Source organism: Mustela nivalis (genome assembly GCF_964662115.1).
Source record: "Mustela nivalis genome assembly, chromosome: 18".
Taxonomy (NCBI): domain Eukaryota; kingdom Metazoa; phylum Chordata; class Mammalia; order Carnivora; family Mustelidae; genus Mustela; species Mustela nivalis.
In genome coordinates this window covers 9,948,599-9,962,072 of record NC_139037.1, presented here as the reverse complement: position 1 = coordinate 9,962,072, position 13,474 = coordinate 9,948,599, and the positions used below count along the sequence as shown (strand labels likewise).

Genomic DNA, 13,474 nt, shown 5'->3' with positions numbered 1-13,474 from the left:
TTGCTATAAGGGACGTTAATACAAAGTGCAGTGATGAGACCGAGGGAAGAATGATCAATGGTGGGGGGGGAAGGGGAGGGAACGGGAGGGTGGGGGGGCGGGGGGCGCACACGCATCACACACACGTGCAGGAGGGGAGGGCTCGCTCAGCAGTTGGTCCTACAGAAACTCTAAGGAGGAAGTTCCCCCAACTACTCTGCTTAGTCTTCAACTTTATGGAGGAGTTAGAGACACAACCTCGTGTTCTTTATTGAAAGATCGCCAGACCCCAGTTATCCCGGTGCTCTGAGATGTGGTGTGCATGTGAGGACGAGGCAGTGAGACCCACTAATCCTTTCCAGCAACTGCATTTGACCAGTAGATACTCTAGGATTGGAAGTTCTGGCAGTAACGAGACTCCTTCCCTCCCCTAGATGACCTTATGCGTTTCAGTCACAGGGGCGGGGTCTGAGATGGACCTTGGTTTACCAGTATTCTAAATCTCATTTCAAGAAACACAATCTCACTGAGACCAAATACATTCTTGTTTTACCCTTGCATTTCTGCCACCTTTACCAGTCCTGTAAAAGTTTCCCCCACCAGCCTGATGAGTGAAGTTAAAATCCTTTCCTTTTGTTCAGAGAATGTGGCACGTGAGTTCTAGATGATTTGGTTCTAACACACTACATGATCCATATTCTCTTCAAGAAAGAGAATGCAAAATAGAGTAATTCCTTATTTTTGTAATTATTTGTGTCTTATAAGGTGCAGAGAAAATATACTTAGTATTTTGACATTTTTAGTTTCACCATTTTCCTATAAAGATGGCATCGTTGTCTACCCAATTCAAGTTTTTCCTTCATGCAACAAGGATGAGTCCATTAAAATACAGAAGAGCACAGCAGGTAGACCTTTTGTATGCCAGGCATGGTTCCACACCCTTGAGCCCCGGGCTCACTTCCCATCGGTCCTCAGTCCCTATCAACGCCATTTCAGAGCCCAGTTCCTATACTGCCCAGCCCCCCTGCCCTGGCTTTTTTATACAAGACCTCTTCATAGCGCAGATCTCACCGCCTCTCAATTATTTCCTTACACAGCCCTCTTTTCCTCTTGACTGTGAGTTCACTGGTGGCATCAAATACAAGTTCTCCAGATCTCTACTGTCAGCCCAAGGCTGGTATCCAGTAGGTGCCTATGACATGCCTGTTGCTTGGAAAGATAATGGAGTTAGATGGGATGGAGTCCTTTTTCCTTCTAACTTGAATAACCTAAGGCTATTTCCAGTCCATGTCTGGGGGACAACAGTCCCTGAAGGTCCCATTGTTCCAACAGAAAATACAAAGATGTGAATGATAAGGTGGAGAAGAAAGGAAAGGAGCCACGGAGCCTGCCTGTGTCACCGCTCCAGCCCTGCAGTCATTGTGAGGGCTGTTCTGCTTTTAAACAGCCAGTAACTGGTTACTGCAGAGTCTCATTTCTACACAGGGTCATCACAGAAGTTCTAGAAGTCGGGCACAAGCTAGGCTCCCTCCTTTTTCACGGATGGACATATGAATGGGGTCCGTTTCTTGGCTTGGCAGAAATAATCAACAATGTGAAGGAGGCAAAATATCAGCTAGTCATTCAAGAAGACTCACAATTACACACACACACACCCCCATCTGAAGAAGACATTACTCCACAAGCATCTATAACACTGGTTGGTAATCATGTCTTAGAGCCACTGGGCATTTTTTAGAACCAGATATTTCTTAGCAAAATGGGAAAATCCAGGGAAGCCCACCAGATTTCTTTCTCCTCTGTGTGTTCAGGACACAGGTGGTTCCAGATTCTTGGAGAAGAAGGAGGTGGACAACCAGGCAGATGGGTTGGTGAGTAGCTAAAGCCCCAGACAATGAGGACAACTGCACTATTACAAGCAAAAAGTATCTGTCTGTGCATAAGAAGATTGTGCAATATAATTGCATCACCCCAAAGCAAACACTACTTATTAAGATGATCTGAGACATTAGGGAACACAGCACTGCTTTAGAAGAAACTCTGTTGATTCTCTATAAATACATCTGGCAGAAGATCAATCACACACAAGACTCCATTCGGCTGGGCAGATTACTTAAAATTAGTGTTCAAACAATAGTGTGGCTAAAATCCATCCCCAAAACACACCCGCTGAGCTCCCCATAGAGTGCCATCATCAGAAGCGGATTACCCCTTGGCCTCTACCTCTTTCTTTTCATTATGTGTCTTGCTACTGTGTAATTTGCATTTGGGGTTTCACGGTCTGCATAGTATTATGATTTTTAAATTCTTGGATGACTATATGAAAGTTAGGCAAACAACCACATGTCAATTTAACTAATATGGGATTTTGTATTATTTAAATCTGTCTGATTTAATTCAGAGGAGGCTTTATGTAAAGATTAAAAAACAAAACAAAACAAAAATTTTTAAAAAGCACGTTTAAATCCCAAGGTTAGGTTTGCTTAGCTGGAGTCAAATGAATGTCTAAAGGAAATCTGTGTTTTTCCAGTTATATATTGTAACCTCAACTGTCTTCTTTTCTCTGTTACTTTTTTTGCGCATTTTTTCTCTCTCTCTCTCTGGGTCACTTGTAAGTAGAGGCACTGGCAGCGGGTTTTAATTTTCTCATATCAACAAGGAGAGCGTACAAGCACAAATAAAACCAGAAAGAAATTTCCAGATGACTTACTAAGCAGGGCAGGAGAAAGCGTTGCATATTTTGGGTTCAGTTGCTGGCTTGGTTCTTGCATTGCAGAATGAAGAACTGACTTGAGTGTTTTGATCTCGTAAGCAAACGGCCTTTACACTTATGTAACCTAGTAAGACATCGAAAGTTACAAAGTGAAAATTACAGATAACCAATTCAATTTCGGTTCCAAAGGCAGCTTCTGACTTACCAGGACTCTGATGTTTAACTTAAGGTATGGAATCCAAATAGGGTGTTGAGAACACCTTCCTTTGATAAAAATCTGCAACTAATTTGAATCCCATTCCTCTGCCTCTGCCACCGAGATAATAGTTTTCATATTTTAATAATTTTAATATGTAGCTTCTTCAGTTTCAAGACCACTGTGGATTCTTGAACCATGAAGTGATTAACACAACCTTTGGAAAACAGGGTGTTTATACCGGGGCATATCCCACAAACTTGAACTCACATTGCATCCGTCTATTGGAAAATGTTCTTCAAAGAAAAACCATTCATAAATTCTGCATGGAAACTCTAACATTCTGCTTTTCCATGAAGCATCTTCTGCTTCAGTGAGAAATAGATGTAAACAAAGAGCTGAACTCTGAATATGGAATTCTACCTGTCAGCTAGGACTCGGGGCTTCTGGTTTTTTGCTTTAATGGTACTTAATGCCTGATTTGCAGTGTTCATCTCCGGACTTATCAGAGGCACATATTTTTTATGTGTGTGAATAATTTTGTCTGTTGGCTCTCCAAATAGGAATGCTGCCTCCTCTTTGAATTCTGTTTGTTTATATTTACATGGTACCTTTCCTTAAAATTGAATCTGAGAAACAATGAAAGGTCCCTCCTGTGATAATGATTAGGTTGAAGGAGGTCTGCCTGGAGGAGGCACATGCAAACACTGGGATTCCCTCAAGTTAACTGTTTACTTCCAGAGCATTGATTCATTTGAACTCTCCTTCTCCTATGCCTCGGACCCACTACGTTCTGCGAGTCACACGAAGGGACAGCTACCTCAAGGGAAGAGGGAGGATCCCACAATGCTCTTCGGCAGCATCCTCCCTCTGGTTGGACTCATTTGCCCTAAGTGGCAAATGCACTGAATCTCTCTCCTTCCCGGGGAACTGGGCTCTCCCTGGAATTCCACGAAGTTATTCCAAATGATCTCAAAGAGCATTTAATACAGGAAAAACTGCTTGTAATTTAAGACGAAGTGAAAAAGAGTACATTATAAACACATATGGATAGAATGGTTTCTGTGCTGTAAAAAAAAGAATACAAAATGAGAACATCTAACACATGTGTTGTTACATTTGCATAAGACAGTAATAGAATGACATAGACAAAAGTATCCACGTTGGCATACGCTTCTTCAAGGATTAGGGTAAATTTTTTTTCTTCTGCATGGCATATTGCCTTTAAAATGTGAACTACGAAAAATGTATTACTTCTTTCAGTAATTTCACATTTTCTTCTTTTCTTTCCATATAACATACAGTGTTATATTAGTTTCGGGTGTACAACATAATGACTCAGCAATGTTATACATTACTCGGGGCTTGTCATGATACATGTACTTTTTTTTTCTATTTTATTTTTTAAAATTTATTATTTTATTTCTTTTCAGTGTAACAGTATTCACTGATTTTGCACCACACCCATTAATCCCCCTTTACCTATTTCTGTAAAAATGTATTACTTCTCAAGTATCTGATATATTTAAAAAAGAAGTCTTTCCTTGTGTTTTATTTAATTAGCATGAGCCCGTGAGGAAGGCTTACAGACCAAAGAATTTCTTCATTTTCTCTATTTCAGTTCTGTGTCTGGTTCAAGATGCCCCATTGTGTTCAGGGAGATGGACGGAGTCGAGAGACCCACTGTCACCAGAAGCTCTGGTAATGAGAAAATGAGTGACCGGCCTCCATGCTTCAGTTTTACGGATCCGTTTATAGACTTTCGTTCTTCTTCTCATAGGGGCAAGGGTAACAAAGACGGACTTACACAGAAATATAGGAAATCTCTGGATCTAAATAAAATGCTTGCCTTCTGCTCACTGAGAAGATGGCTGTTGTTTTCCCAACCTGAGGAGGGTGATTTCTGAGATTTACCACACTTCCCTCCTGAGAGAGAGTCTGCGAGCCTTGCCCCTGAGGGGATGGAGTGACACAAGACAGAGGCTTAGGTTTGCCTAGTACCTGTTCTCACTGGTTTTGACCCTGCCTACCACGAGCCTCAGTGGGCGGTTCTTACTGTAACAAAAGTCAGCACAGGGAGAAACTAAACTGTAAGCTGAAAAGAAAAATATAAATAGGTATTTTTGTCTCCCCCCCCCCCATAAATTCAGATAGATGAATTGTGAGTCCTGGTTATGAATGACTGGAATTTTCTGAGACTTAGTGCCTTTCTCCACAGGAAAATCCTTAAAGAGGACACTAATATTTGCTTTTTACAGGGATGGGTCCCCTAAAAGACAGTTCCTTTGTTGCTTATTTAAATCATTTAAATCATTTAAAGAGGTCTGAGATTGCAGAACCTGTTCTGAGAAGAGACTTGGAAGGCAGAATTGGAAAATCAACTACCTCCACCACAAGAGACGGAGCACGGGGACTGCACTGTGGTCCAGGCGTGGTTTTGCTTTTTTGAGGCCGGCTGAGTTCCATTCGTGACCTTGGGAAGTGCATACTTCCAAGCTATGCCCGGATTTTTGCCTTGCATCAGGACCTGGACAGTGTAGACACAAGCCAGAGGTAGAGAGACAGGTCAGACCCCGGAATTCCAGAAATCTCACTGAACATTCTTAAGATATTTTTATGGCATTTCGGCCTTAAAGTTGGCTCATGCCATTGTTCCCAAGTATGTTCTATGTTGAGTTCAAGTTTTCCCTAGATACTTTGAAAATGTTTATTTCCGTACCATCAAAGCTGTGATTAGATGGATGTTAAATAGGGAAACATGACTTGACATTTGCCGTAAGCCCACAACCCTCAAGTCTATGTATATCCATTAATAAAGCAAAAAGAAATTAGTTTTACAATATATTGAAGGCAATAAGGTTATATTATGAGGTCTCAACATTCTGATTAAACTTGAAAGCCTAGCATGGTACTAACACACAGTGGTGCCTCACAGATAATGTTGAAACTGAATCTACATGGATATATTTTTAAGATTTATCCTGGACCACAATTTAGTCCTTCTCCTGGGTGCCAGTAGAAGCTGGGCACAAGGGAGGCACTCCAGAAACCACAGAATACCCCACTTAGAGTTGCCTATCGTCAATTTTAAAATCCAGGCAGGTTTCCAGTAGGATTTTCAAAGAGAATCTGTCCCAAGAGAATGTGTCTGTTGATTTTATACCAGGATGAACAGATAAGACCAAAAGAAACAGGATCAGAAGAAGGGGTTGGTTATATATACTGGAATGGATTTAATCTTGAAAGAACTTAGGATACATAAAAAGATGCTCAATGTCCCTGATCATCAAGGAAATACAAATCAAAACTACAATGACATATCACCTTACACCAGTCAGAATGACTCAAATCAACAATACAAGAAACAACAGGTGTTGGCGAGATTGCGGAGAAAGGGGAACCCTTATGCGCTGTTGGTGGGAATGCAAGCTGGTAGAACCACTCTGGAAAACAGACAGAGGTTCCTCAAAAAGTTAAAAATAGAGCTATGACCCAGCAATTACACTATTATTTACCCAAAGAATACACAAATATTAATTCAAAGGGATACATGCACCCTGATATTTACAGCAGCATTAGCCACAAGAGCCCATTTATGGAAACAGCTCAAGTGTCCATCAACAGATGAATGGATAAAGATGGTGTATGCATATACAGTGGAGTGTTACTCTGCCATGAAAAAAAAAAAAAAAAAAGAAATCTTGCCATTTTCAGGGACATGGACTGAGCTAGAAAGTCTTATGCTACATGAAATAAGTCCGTCAGAGAAAGACAAATACCGTATGATTTCACTCACATGTGGAATTGAAGAAACATGAGCAGAGGGCAGAAAATGAGAGAGGGGGGCAAGCCAAGAAACAGGGTCTTAACTCCAGAGAACAAACTGAGGGTTCCAGAGAGGAAGTTGCAGTGGGGGTGGGGGGGTGGGGAATGAAACAGGGGAAGGGACTGAGCACGGGGTGATGTATGGAAGTACTGGAATCTATGCTATATACTGGAAACTAATATTACACTGTTTATGAACTAACTGGAATTTGAATAAAAACTAAAAAAAAAATACAAAAAACAAACAAACAAAAAGGACATAGACTTAGCATAAATCTGACCCTATAAGGTCTGGCCACTAACATAAGAACCATCATTTACTGGCAGGACCCACATGTCAGGCCCTCTGCTGGACACTTTCTAGGCATTATCTCAAACCAGTCCTGTAACAACTCTACAATGCAGTTGCTCATTTTTTCATTGGAAAAAAACCAACAAGAAAGAACTTGTATAAGATCACACAGATGACTGGCAAAAAAAAAAAAAAGCTTAAAATAGAATGTAGGGCCACCAACAAAATTTGCCTGAATGCCGCAGTCTATCACCTTGTTTCTGGTGCGGGCAAACATTGCTAGCCTCCCTTCCTGATGCACTCTTAAGTACTGCTTTTCTTTTTTTCCTTCTTGCAATCTCAAACATGAGTATAAGTAGCTGTTTCTCTCCTGGCCCGTGAGTCTTGTGGAAAAATCTTTACCACTAGGACTGGCATTCGTGCCCCCAAAGCAAAGCAGATTTCCAGTTAAAAATAGGCAACCCTGGCTCTTTCCCTGTGTGGTGAGAGCCCACTTCAATCAGAGCTAGGTGGGTGGTAGCTGTTCATTATACCAACCACTGCCCAGGATGCTACAGAATGGTTTCCACTTCGCTGCTAGTTTCAGCGTCTCCAGGAATATTATGCCTTACTCTGAAGATTCCATGGTGTGACCATCATTTGCTGTACAAGAGTACAAACACCTGGTGCCTCCCGGAAACAGCCAGCATGCTGAGAGATGGGTCTTTGCTCCCGGTGCCCCCATCCAAAACAGAACACAACAGATGATGACCATTAAGATGGAAAAATGCCAAGTTCTCCTTAGTCACCCAGGGAAACCTCAAAATCAAGGTCTTAGAGGTCTTACTTTTGAAGCTCTTTGTAGTCTTTTTCTCTTTTTATAGCTATGTCATACAACTCAGAATTTTCAGATATGTCATACAATTTTATGGCTATGTCATACAACTCAGAAAATTCAGAATTTTCATTCTGAAAATAATTTTTTAAAGATTTTATTTATTTATTTGACAGAGAGACAGATCACAAGTCGGCAGAGAGGCAGGCAGAGAGAGAGGAGGAAGCAGGCTCCCCGCTAGAGCAGAGAGCCCGATGTGGGACTCGATCGCAGGACCCTGGGATCATGACCCGAGCTGAAGGCAGAGACCCTAACCCACTGAGCCACCTAGGAGCCCCTTATTCTGAAAAGAATCTTGATGCTCATTGATATTTCAACTCAATCTCCCCTTTAATTAAAGTAGTATTCTCGTATGTAACACTTCGGGGTTCTGTTTTCTTTGTGCTGCATCCCTTTAAGCAGAATCTCTTCGTACAGAGATCTCAGAGGGAGAGAGTAAAAGAGAGAACCTCCCTACATGTGGCCATAAAATGCTGGGGAGGTGGAGTGGTAGTGAGGGGTTGTAGTGAGCTGTCAGGCTCACGAGGCAGGATGATGTCACAGCACGTGGAGCTGTATCACACATGCAGAGAAGGGACACATGTTCGAGTGTGAAGCATGACAGAGAAACCCACTCATTTGTCTCTACTTCCTAAGACTACCCCATTCTCTGCCATTCACACTAGACCCTGACTCTGACTACCACAAGAGCAAAGGGTCCCCAGTGGAAATGTGAGAAGAATTGAAAACAGTAGTTCTTGCCTTTTGAGTGTGAAAGACTGACGCTCTAATGATTTGAGAGGGGCTTAATACACTTTCAGTGGGCAGGAAAAATACATTCTACTTTCAGCTTTTAGACAGAATCTAGAACCTAAGTCATACACAGACTGTGGTTTCACTGTAAATGTCCACAGTAGCCAAACTGCCGAAATGCCCTTCACCAGATGAATGCATAAAGAAGATGTGGTCCATAGACACAATGGAATATTACGCAGCCATCAGAAAGGACGGCTACCCAACGTTTGCATCAACGCGGTCAGGACTGGAGGAGATTATGCTGAGTGAAGTAAGTCAAGGAGTGAAAGGCAGTTATCATATGGTTTCACTTACATGTGAGACATAAGGAATAACATGGAGGACATTAGGAGAAGGAAGGGAAAAATGAAGGGGAGGAAATCAGAAGGGGAGACGAACCATGAGAGACTATGGACTGCGGGAAACAAACTGAGGGTTTCAGAAGGGAGGGGGTGGGGGGATGGGTGAGCCTGGTGGTGGGTATTAAGGAGGGCACGTGGTGCATGGGGCACTGGGAGTTACACGCAAACAATGAATCCTGGAACACTAGATCAAACACCAATGTACTGTATGGTGACTAACGTAATTTTAAAAAACCATTTTAAAATGTTGCTGTGAACAGCAGGATGTGCTTAGGGAAAACAAATGACACATGAAAGTGTCATTACTATTAAACAAAGCCAATCAAGATATCAAGTGTCCCTCAGCCTCCAGTACAGCTAGCCAGAGAGAATTATCAGTGCCGCCAGCACGAAGAGAATTTCCACGATCTCCCCCATGACCTCTTTCTGCATCTGCACCCATACACGTCAGCCCTCCTGCTCTCACCCACGATGCCTGACCCCACCCCCTGTTGAGTCTGAGTTCTCCACCGGGCTTCAGATCGGCCCTCACCCACCTCAGAACACCACTGCTAGAGCCCCCGTATCTTGAGCTTCACTGAAATGTCCCTCTCAGACTTTTCCCATCAGTATCCTCTCATCTTTAAAAAATGTCCACATACGTGGGCTGCATCTCCACACATCCTTCCAGTTCATATCCCATTCCACTGATTCCCTTTATAGCAAAAATCCCTCAGAGAGTTGTCTTGACTCTGTCTCCGTATCTGTTCTCCTTCCTCCATGATCCTTCTGGATCAGGCGTTGCCCCCAAACACGTCACTGAAACTGCTCTCTCAAGGGCGACCTGCCATACCCAAGAGTTGATGGGCCTCGTCTTACCAGACACAATCGATCACTTCCTCCCTGGTTTGCCACCCGAAGCCCATTCTCTCAGTTCTTTTCCTGCCCCGCAGAACTTCATTCATCACATCTTTGGAGAATCCTCCTTATCTCTTAACTGTCATTATCAAAGAGACCTCCAACCTCTCGACCTCTCCTTTAGCTCTACACACGCCTTCATGGGATTTCATCCAGTGCTCTGATTTTAAGTGCAGTCCTCATGCTGCCCACTCCTAAATCCATCACTCCACACCGTATTTTCCAAGAGAACATTCTACAACGATGATAGCGGACTAGAATCCCGTGTTGCTCCATACGGTAGCCACAAGCCACAAGCCACACGTGGTTTCTGAACATAGCACACTACTATGACTAAGTAAACCTTTGCATTTAATTTAAATCTAAACTTAAATAACCATGTGTGGATAGCGGCTGCCCTATTGGGCAGCAGGTCTGGAGATAAAACCCATCCTCTAAGGTCCATATTCACACACTCAGCCGCCTGTGAAGCATCTCTCCTTGAATGTTTAAAAGGCACAGCAACATACGACAGTGAGCCTGTGACTGTCCTCCCAGTACCCTGGTCTTCTCGGTCCCATGTAATGGCAACCAGTCCTTTCAACTGTTCAGACCAAGGTTAAAAGTTGGAAGCATCCCGATCTCCTTGGTCTCACACCCTCTGTCTCATCAGCCAGGAAATGGCGTTCTCTTCATGTCCAGGGCACCTCCAATCTGACCCTGTCTCCCTTTGTCTGTCACCACTGTGGCTTCCTTGGTCTACCCTTCCCTCATCACCTCTTCTGATTTCCATGCTCAGGGCGCTCTAGGGATGAGAAGAAGCCATATTCTCCAGGAGAGAAGATAAGGCTGCACCATTTTAGCATTCTAAAAATCACTTGCTGACAGTTACTAAAGGGATGAAAAACAAAATGCCTTCGAACCTGCAAATCCAATCAAAGGAAAAACAAAAGCTGCTGTGAAAACTGGGATGGGTTGGGGGAAGGGCAGACCACATGACTCCCTAAAGAAGCTTTGTAGCCATCGCTTAATTAATCAAGTATCTTGGTGACAATTTCTGCCAAGAAGCCACAGAGTCACAAAGAGAATTTAAGTTTTCTTTGAGGATTTCTATTCCCCTCAAAGGGGGCAAATTTTTATATTGGGTTTCCCATCTACCTTCCCTCACAGTTCAAACAAACATATGTAAGGATTTCCAGAAGGACAAAATCTTTTAAATTAAAAAAAATTTTTAATTTAAATTCTAGTTAGTTAACATAAGTATAATATTAGTTTCAGGCATACAATATAGTCATTCAGCAGTTCCATACAACACCTGGCGCCCATCACAACGGGGCCCGCCTTCAACCCCGTCACCTGTTTGACCCCCGCTCACTCATCTCTCTTCTGGTGACTATCGCTGTAAGACTCCGTTTCTGAGTCTGCCCCTCTTTCTCTCTGTTGCTCTCTTCGCTCATTTGTTTTGTTTCTTAAATTCTACATCCGAGTGAAATCATACGGTGTTTGTCTTTCTCTGACAGACTTATTTCACTTAGCGTAAGACCCTCTAGCTCTATCCAGGTCCTTACAAATGACAAGATTTCGTTCTTTTTTATGGCTGAGTAATAGTCCATCCTACGTACATACCTCTTACATAGCCATTCATCAATTAATAGACACTTGGGGTGTTTCCATAATTTGGCTCTTATAGATAATGTTGCTGTAAATATCGGGGTGCATGTATCCTTTGAATTAATATTTTTGTATTCTTTGTGTAAATAATTGTGCAATTGCTGGATTATAGGGTAGCTCTATTTTTAGGTTTGTGAGGAACCTCCACACTGTTTTTCCAGAGTGGCTGCACCAGTTTGCATTCCCACCAACAGCGCATACGGATTCCCCTTTCTCCACATCCTCGCCAACACATGTTGTTTCTTGTGTTGTTGGTTTTAGTCATCCTGATTGGTGTGAGGTGATACCTCATTGTAGTTTTGATCTGGCTTTCCTTGATGGTCAGGGACATGAAGCATATTTCCATGTGTCTATTCACTATCTGTATGTTTCTTTGGAAAAATGTCTGTTCATGTCTTCTATCCATTTTTTAATTGGATTATTTGCTTTTAGGGGGTTGAATTCTAGGATTCTTTAAAATATATTTTAGATACTAACCCTTTATCATATATGTCATTTGCAAACGTCTCCCATTCAGTAGGTCGCCTTTAGTTTTGTTGAGTTTTCTTCACGGTGCAGAACTTTTTATTTTGATGTCATTCCAATAGTTTTTATTTTTTATTTTTTTGCTTTTGTTTCGCTTGCCTCAGGAGACATACCCAGAAAGATGTTGCTATGGACAATATCAAAGAAGTTACTGCCTGTGTTCTCTTGCAGGATTTTTATGATTTTAGGTCTCACATTGAGGTTTTTAATTGTTTGAATTTATTTTCGTGTGTGGTGTAAGAAAGTGGTCCAGTTTCATTCTTTTGCAGGTGGCTGCCCAGTTTTCCCAGCACCATTTGTTGGAGAGATGGTCTTTTTCCCGTTGGATATTCTTTCTTGCTTTGCCAAAGATGAATTTACCATATAATTGTGGAATCGTTTCTGGGTTTTCTGCTCTGCTCCATTCACCTATGAATGTGTCTGTTTCTGTGCCAGTACCACACTGCTTTATTTGCTATAGTTTTGTAATAGAACTTGGAAGTCCAGGATTGTGATGCTTTCAGCTTTGCTTTTCTCAAGATTGCTTTGGCTATTCAGGGTCCTTTCATACAAATGTGTACATTCCATACATATTTTAGGATTGTTTACTCTAACTCTGTGAAAAATGCTGTTGGCTCTTTTATAGGGATTGCATTAAATGTGTGGGTTGCTTTGAGTAATATAGACATTTAAATAGTATTTGTTCTTCCAATCCATGAGCATGCAATGTCTTTCTACTTCTTTCTGTCACTTTCAATTTCTTTCCTCAGCATTTTACAGTTTTCAGGGTACAGATCTTCTACCTCTTTGGTTAGGCTTAGTCCCTCTCTTACTATTTTTGGTGCAATTATAAATGTAATGGATTCCTTCATTTCTCTTTCTATTGCTTCATTACTGGAATAAAGGAATGCAACAGATTTTTGTATGCTGATTCTGTATCCCATGACTTTACTGAATTTCCCTATCAGTTCTAGCAGTTTTTTGAGGGGAGTCTTAGGGTTTTCTATACATAGTACCATGTTTTCTATACATAGTACCATAGTATCTGCAAATAGAAAAAGTTTTACTTCTGTCTTGCAGATCTGAGTGCCTTTTATTTCTTTTTGTTGTCTTATTGCTGTAGCTAGAACTTCCAGTGGTGAGAGCAGACATTCCTGTCTTGTTCTGACTATAGAGGAAAAGCTCTGAGCTTTTCCTCCCTTAGGATGATATTAGCCGTGGGTTTTTCATATACGTTTGTTAGTATGTTGAGTCATGTTTCCTCTAAACCTACTTCGTGGAGGGTTTTCACCATGAATGGTGGTTGTACTTTTGTCAAATGCCTTCTTAGTGTTTACTAGAAATGATCAGATGATTTTATACTTTGTTTTATTAATGTTAAGTATCATGTTGATTGATTTGCCAAAAT

The 13,474-nt window shown here is 41.7% G+C and overlaps 1 protein-coding gene across 2 annotated transcripts in view; it reads right to left on the bottom strand.

Moving 5' to 3' along the window:
• The window catches only part of ADAMTS18 (ADAM metallopeptidase with thrombospondin type 1 motif 18), a 136,295-nt gene that overhangs the window by 13,923 nt on the left and 108,898 nt on the right, over positions 1 to 13,474 (bottom strand). For both annotated transcript variants that reach the window (XM_082711180.1, XM_082711181.1), the window contains 2 exons: positions 5,274 to 5,415; positions 2,690 to 2,816 (listed from right to left, as the gene is read on the bottom strand). In XM_082711180.1, the coding sequence (XP_082567306.1) occupies positions 2,690 to 2,816; positions 5,274 to 5,415 (269 nt within the window). The remainder of the gene's footprint in view (positions 1 to 2,689; positions 2,817 to 5,273; positions 5,416 to 13,474) is intronic.